The 8,258-nt window shown below is 32.1% G+C and overlaps 1 protein-coding gene across 1 annotated transcript in view; it reads right to left on the bottom strand.

Annotated features, from left to right (window-relative positions):
• Positions 1–1,132: 1,132 nt before the first annotated feature.
• Positions 1,133–8,258, bottom strand: part of Awh (LIM/homeobox protein arrowhead) — a 114,708-nt gene continuing 107,582 nt past the window's right edge. The window contains exons 5-6 of the mRNA XM_072521185.1: positions 3,257–3,379; positions 1,133–1,395 (exon numbers count right to left, since the gene is read on the bottom strand). Of these exons, the coding sequence (XP_072377286.1) occupies positions 1,334–1,395; positions 3,257–3,379 (185 nt within the window). The 3' untranslated portion in view covers positions 1,133–1,333. The remainder of the gene's footprint in view (positions 1,396–3,256; positions 3,380–8,258) is intronic.

Raw genomic sequence — 8,258 nt, 5'->3', positions numbered from 1 at the left:
ATTTTAAATATTTATTTGAATTTGTGTATGATGTTTGGTTGGGTCTAACTTTAATTGATTTTAAATACAGTGGTAGCTCGATATACGAGTTTAATTCGTTCCATAACCTTTCTGGTATATCAAACTGCTCGTATCTCAAAGCAATTTTCCCTATTGAAATTAATTGAAATGCCATTAATTCGTTCCAGCTCCGAAAACACCACCTCAGTTGTTTTTGTTAAATGATCCTTGATGTGCTACGCAAGCACAAGTCCTCGCCAAGTCGTGTAGATTCTCGTCAATTAGTCGCACACCTTGCTCATGTTTTTTTATGATTTTATGCTTTAATTCAATAGACATCATCTTCTTCTTCGAACCCACGATTATAGACATAAATGTGATGTTTTGTAAATATACAAAAAGCAAATAACGTGAACCTAACTTATCAAAAATGCTTTAAAAACGAGGGTAACAAGCACACAGATTGAGGTCTGAAGTGCGAGAAACTGTTATTACGCTGGACACGATCCCAACATGCGGGGCACATGTTAAGGTCCTGTACTGCCGTATAGTGTGCGATTCCTCGTTTCTCAAATCTTGCTCTTATCTCAAAACGCTCAAAGCAAAATATCGTTCTCTCGGTGGCTCGTATCTCAAAACACTCGTATATTAGAGCACTCGTATATCGAGGTACCACTGTACTTTAAATTTTGTTAAAAATGTTGGGTCAATTTTGAGCTTGCAGCTTTTCGGGCCGGGTGCCCCATCAGGCCGTGCCATCAGTGCCACCATATAGTTACATTATACTTGGGTAACACGTGCAGAAACTTAAACTTATTCGTAAACTAGTTCGTAAGGTTTTATTATGTAATTTGCAATGGATTGTATATTTTATTATCTTTTATTTTGCGATATTGACGATTTATGTAATTTTAGTAAATTTTAAATTGTTATTGTTATTTTTTTGACTTTTTGTAAGCTTTGTCCATAAAATCGTATAATTTTCAGTGACAATAAAGCATATTTCTATTCTATAGCGCCCTTTCCCATAAGTACTGGATTTTCGTCAATTCATTTAATATAAATGAAAGATCTTTGGATTATAAAGTAATGTACAAAACTGGGAGAATAAAACGAGAATATACAGGCAACAATAAGCATTTATTGATTCAACCATCAGTTTAAATTGCTTGTTCATTACATAAACTCACAACTCAAAAAAATTTAAAGCAAAAAATAAATATGTGTGTATATAATAACATTCAATGTTGCAAATTTATCGATAACTAGTTACAACTTTTTACTATAATTCGAGTAACATATTAAACATCTATTTATGACTTAAAAATTATATCTATACTTCGTTTTGCATGCAGTGCATCGTCGACTCTTGCGATAATTCGTCTAGGGAGGAATCTGAAACAGTAAAAATTTACAATTAACAAAAAGTAAACTCAAAAATGTTGCTTTATGGATAAATACTAGTCTAATTAAAATATTGTTTTTCATGTGCCTTTCTTGTAAAATACATACGGAAGAATAGTAAGACTCGAATTAATGCTGGTGAAAAAATACAATCTTAAAAAAACCTTCTATGATCAATAGGAAACAAGATGGCAATTTCCATTGTTTTAACAGTAAGAGATGACAATTGAACAGATTACAACTGATAACTGAACCTACAAGGTTTATAGTCAACAATAATCCTTCAATTTTAGACTTATTTTTCACAAATGACGATCAATTAATTTCTACACTTGAAGTGTCTCCCCTGTGGGTCTTTCTGATCACTCGCTTATTACTGCTCACATTCAATTTAGTGTAACATTCCCTTGCAAAAATATTTTCGTAACCTATGACACTACTGACTTCTTTAATGTAAATTCAGTTTTATCTCAGTTAAACTGGCAATCTGTTTTTCTTAATCACTCTGATCCATCGTCAATGTGGGACTCTTTTCTTCATACTGCTATTACAATAATTTCTGATTATACAACCGAACGGCAGCTTTACAGAAATAGACTAAAACCTTAGATTAACCTCTCAGCTACCCATTTAATTCGACATAAACGAAAGCTTTGGCGAATATATAAACTTAATGGTTCCCTTAATGATTTTCTCGCCCACCGTAATTTTTCTAACCGAGTCAAACAATCTTTGCTAAAGTTAAGAACAGAATTTGAAGAATCTATTATTGCAAGTGGTAATAGTAAAAAAGTTTATCGGTACATTCGCACATCTTTATCTTCTAAAGTCTTCATACCATTACTTCTAAAAGCTGACGGGTCTTCGGAATCTTTATCGTTATTCTTTTCTCAGGTTTTAACAGATAAACCTGACGATACCATTCCTCAAATAATGTGCTCACGTTTTTCTAAAACTGTTGACAATATATCTTTCACACCGGATAAAATTAAACATCATTTAAGGAAACTACGAAATAATTCATCACCTCCTTTTTCCTCAAACAATGTGCAGAATCTGTAACCATCTCTATATCTCTCATAATGAATGCTTGTTTTAATCAAGGTTCTCTCCCCTCGTCCTGGAAATTGGCTTCGCTTACTCCCATATTCAAGAAAGGAAATAAATTTGATTGCAATAGTTATCGTCCAATCAGCCTAGTTCCTATTGTCGGCAAGGTCATGGAATCGATTATTTCGGAAACTATGTCTGAGTTTCTTCTTGAAGAAAATGTCATCCCTCACCAACAGCATGGCTTTATCAAAGGTCGTTTAACGATCACAAACTTACTTAATTGTGTAAATGATTGGTTATTATCTTTAAACAATCGGCATCCTGTCGATGTAGTCTACTTAGACTTTTCCAAAGCTTTCGACCGTGTTCCAAAATTTCGACCGTTAATCATTTGGATTCAACATTTTCTATCCGACAGATACTTCAGGGTTCGTGTTGGGGAAGACCACTCACTAGATAAGCCAGTCAAGAGTAAGGTCATCATTCCTTCTCGTTAGCGTGTGTGTATTAACACATCACATCCAAATTTCGTTTTGATTTTTATGACATTAATTATATTTTATTTTTCGCAGATATTAAATAGTGGATCATCGCTAAGATACCGCCGTCGATAGGATTGAAATTTAAATTGTATTATACATAATATTTAGGATATAATTTTTATTTTGTTATTTATTTATTTCGAATACATTTTTATTTAAAATAAACCTGTGTTTTACTGAGACTGCTGTCTAAAACAGCTACCCGTCACAACATCGATATTTTATAGTTTTATTCTGATTCTTATAATATTACTGACCTAATTCATTTCCGGTTTGTGAATATATTGAAGATGGTTTGTGATTGTGGCCACTATTTTGTAAGGAGTACGTCAAATGTAGATTTATATGCCTATTGAAGTTGTTATCTTCCCTACTGTGCACTGAAACAAGAAAAAAATTCGTTAATTTTGCTTAAAAGAAATTAAAAACTTGGTGCGTGTATTATTATACACTCAAATACAAATCAAGTGGTGGAATGTTAAGAAATGGTTTATAGCATAGGCAATAAGTTAAGTATGGTAACTTAGTCTGCAATATCTACTCGTCTGGACAGTTTGATAGCTCAACCGTTATACTGGATATACAGAGGATTTATTTCTGAATCTCTACAGTTTATTTCAGTTTAGATATAGAGAAGATTTATTTCTGAGGCTCATAAGTAAGTTGCTGCTATGTATACAAATTTTAGTAAGACATTTCATAATTTTGATCCCCAGATTTTCATTAAAATGTTGATCCCGTTAGGGTTTCATGTTCCATTTATAGAGTCGGTCAAAAATTATTTGTTAGAAAATATCTATAATCTATCTACTATCTATCTATCTTATATATAGTTAAGGCAGCTTAATAATCTTTCTGTTATGATAAAAGTTAGCTCAGGTGTTCTGAAATGTGCACATAAACCACTTCCCACAGGTCTCTGCCGTTTGATTTACATATGAATTATTTTATACACTATTACAATACTTAATAATGGGTGATATATAAAAATAAATGGTAATATTTATTAGATTTTATGAAAATGCTGAAAGATGTCAACTTTTATTCTAAAAGGGATACATTTTAAGGATGCAGAGATCAGTCATTTTGCCATTCTTTTTACCAATGAATTTACCATTTATAGTTTATCATTAGAGAGGTATTTCGATAGAGTAAGTAGGCACTATAGTCGGTTCGCTATATTTACGCGGGTTTCGGATTAACAAAATTATGCTAATGACTCATTGATAACCAGTTGCAGTAAACGACTTCCCAGAAAATTAGGTAAAAACTGCATTAATGGTCATATTTTAAAATACATTAAAATAACATTAGGGTAGGTATAAATTTGTTACAATATTGCAGTTGAATTGATTCTTTGCCAGTGTTGACATTGTATGTTTGGTGGAAATATTTAAAAATGCCTAGACGTGTGTTAGATGTAGATAGTCTAATTTGTAGTGTACATAAGTATTTTACGGATGAAAAACAAAATGGCAGTCCTTTAAAATCGGTAATGTCTGTTCAACAACGCGTATGTGATGCTCTAGGAATAGTGAATCATTGAAAACGAAAGATATTCCAGATGGAAAAAAATTTGAAATTCGTGATACCATTTATCGAATGCGAGCCAACAAAGAACATGTGACCTTAAATACAATTCTCTCGGAATTAAAAGATAGAAAATTTGACGAAATTGGCAGAACAAGTCTATGGCAAGTGATAGGTACATAATTTTTTTTTCAAATTTCAAAAGGAGGATAACAGAAAAGCCCTTTGTGAAAGAAGTTCTGTTGTGCATAAAAGAATTAACTTTCTAAGAAATTATTCTAAATTAAAAGAAGAAAGGGCAAATTTTATATATTTAGACGAAACATGGATATTTTCTAGGGGTGCAACCAAGAGAATATGGCAAGATGATAACGTAAAGTCTATCAAACATACTGATGGAGAAGGAAAGCGACACATAATTTTACATGCAGGGGGGAAATCGGGTTTTATAGAAGGTGCTGATTTAATATTTTCATCTAAATCAAAATCAAGTGATTATCACGATAATATGAACACAGAAATGTTTGTAAAATGGTCACATGAAAATCTTCTCCCAGGTTTAAGTGAGCCCAGCGTAATTATTTTAGATAATGCACCTTACCATTCTGAAGTATTAAACAAAAGTCCAACGAATTCTTGGACTGTTAATAAAATTAAAGAATTGTTGACAAAGGAACATATACCATATACACAACATATTTTAAATTCAGAATTATTACGCTTGGCAAATATCCACGCAAAACCAAAAACCTTTGTTGTGGATCAGATTATTGAAAGTTACGGTCATCAAGTTTTACGTCTGCCACCGTATCATTGCCAGTTTAATCCCATCGAATATATATGGGGAATAGCAAAACAATATTATGACAACCATATTGGGCCTAATGGTTATAGCGACGACGCAGTTCGGGAAACTTGGCGAAAGGCACTTTCAATTGTAACTCCAGAAGTGTGGTGCAACTGTATATTCAAGTGCGAGAAACTAATAGAAGATTGGTGGACTCGTGAAAATAAAATAAACGAAATAAGTCCAATCATAATAACAATTAATGGTGATGACAGTGATGATGATGACGATTATGATATTTTTGATGATAATGACTGATTTTCATTTTTGTTGGCAAGTTAAATTTTTTTATTTTTCATTAGAAATTCTCTCCATGGAACAAATATACATAGACCATATTTTCTGTGTGAAGTGTAATATAAAATTATTATTAGGTTTATATTAGCCACATTAGACTCCATTAATGAAGTAATTCTCCTTATTATACTGTCAATTATATAAAAGATTTTCCATTATTATTTAATTAAAAAAAGTTATGGATTATTTTTCATTTCATTTGACCAGTTGATATTTCCCCAAAGAGCAGGTAATTAAAACTGGGTACTTACAATAAATTTTTTAATCCGAAACCCGCGTAAATATAGCGAACCGACTATAGTAGGTTTTCTTTGTATACTAACTCTATTTTTTAACATTTTTAAATGTTTTAAAAATTAAACGGAATGCCTATGTTTCGCTATTGTGTCAAATTTTTGCACGAGAGAAAATCTGTACTTTATATATAAAAAAGAATAGGACAAAAGCATTGTCAATAAACTTTTTATCACTGATAAGAAGTCAAGGTCCGATCGGTCGACAAGCCTTTATAGCTTGTTTTCGCAGTAGTCATTACAAAGTGATTAAGGAGTCGAATAAAAGACAGACTCAGTTTTAGACAGAAATAAAAAGAACACATTTGAAATTAAATCTAAATTAAGTTCTCAACTGAATTCACAATAAACATTAAATTAAAAGTTTAAGTAAATAAAGAAATAGGTAATTAAAATACAATGAATGCACATAAAAACGAAACTGCAAGCGAGTTAGAAAGCGTCGAAGAGAATAAATGGAAGAGAAAAGAACTAGATTACAGCTTCGGAAGAAGAAAAAAACAAAGAGAACACCACAGAAAAATAAAGAAGATGAAGACGAAGATACAAATGATGTCATGATCAAAATGATGAAAGAACTTATAAAGAGAAGGGAAAAATAAATAAATTATGAACGAAATAAAGCAAGTGAGGAAGGAACAAGCCCAAAACAATATGAAGTAATTAATGGAAATGGTAAAAGGGAATCAGAACTTGCAAAGAGAAGTAAAGTAACTACAGGAAAGAATAGAACACATAGATAAATACAGAAAGAAGAAAAACCTAAAACGCAGGATTAAAAATGGACACAAACACGATAGAAATATATTCATAGCCAAAGAACTACAAGTAAAAGTGAAATTAAGGAATGCAATGAAGATTGGCAAGAATCTTTGCGTTATAGAAATAGAAAGAATGATAGAAAAAAACAGAGACATTGAAAATCAAGAGTAAGATAAAAAAAACCACAACGACCTCATATACATAAACAATGACCTAACAATAAAAGAAAAAAAAAATACAGAAATAATTAAGCAAAGTGGCGAAATAAGAAAGAGAAAAAGAAAAATGGCAAGAATAGCATATAAAAAGTTAACAGTAGACGGTAGGGAATGGAGATGGGATGAAGATAAGGGGCAGCTATACTAAATTAAAAAAAGGGAAGTTGCACAACGGGGGCCAAAAAACTAATAAATAGTAAGCAACAAAGGAAAAATAGTAAAAAAACATGGATACGAGAATGAGGATCTTTTGGAAAAGGAAATGAAGATAGCAAAAAAAGAAACAAATAAATTGAAAATTGATTGAAAGTGGGAACATGGAAGATAAGGTGTGTTACTAGGAGACAGGACAGATGGGCAAAGTATTTCGACGGATTATTAAACGATAAAGGCTAAATACAAGAATCGACAGAGTTCAAGCAAGATCGAGACAAGCGGCACGATTCTGAACAAAAGACAACAGTGCATAGGTTTTGTAGATGACTTGGTATTTCTGACATTTTCAAGAATAGAACTTGGGAAAATGTTCACAAACTTTGAAGAAGAAACTAGAAAATATGGTCTTACCATAAATCAAGAAAAAACTAAGTATGGAAATGAGAGAGAAAATGCAGAAGAAAATAAATGGATCACTCTAAGAATGAATGAGGCGGAGTATAAATTTGAGAAGGTAACAGAATTTGAGTACCTAGGAGTAACAGTTACAAATAAAGAAGGCGAAAAGCAGTAGGATCATAAATGCACTGTTGAAGGCAAAAAACGTGTCCAGGATAGCCAAGATTCGAACCTATAAAACAATAATGACACCAAAGGTATTGTTGCAAGTGACACTTGGACAATGAATTAGAAAAAAGAAAAAAAGTTTCTGGTGGTATAAAGAAGGCTAACAACGAATGGCGCGGTAGAACCAGGAGCTAGTGGAGACTACGAATGCCAAAAGAAAGAAACGTCCTAAGAGTTCTGCAACCTGGAGGCCAAGGGAAGAAAAGAATAGGGAGAACACGAAGGAAGTGGTTTGATGCCGTTCGGACTGACGTAGAAGAAATAGGAACAAGGGACTTTAGAGAACAAGTTAAGGACCAAAAAAAGTGACAGAAACTAGTCAAGACTATCGAAGCCAGGAGCCTCTAAGGTTTGTAGTGCTGTTCAAAAAATGTGGATGACAAACTTTTATTCGAAAAATGACACCTAAGCTCAACACAGACGTTACGTTTATTTTTAAAATTATATACGTATATATATATATATATATATATATATATATATATATATATTATATATAAATTCATAATTTTTTTACAAAAATGTAGTT

This window comes from Diabrotica undecimpunctata, chromosome 2 (genome assembly GCF_040954645.1).
Source record: "Diabrotica undecimpunctata isolate CICGRU chromosome 2, icDiaUnde3, whole genome shotgun sequence".
In the NCBI taxonomy this organism is placed as follows: domain Eukaryota; kingdom Metazoa; phylum Arthropoda; class Insecta; order Coleoptera; family Chrysomelidae; genus Diabrotica; species Diabrotica undecimpunctata.
This window is presented reverse-complemented; position numbering and strand designations above follow the sequence as displayed.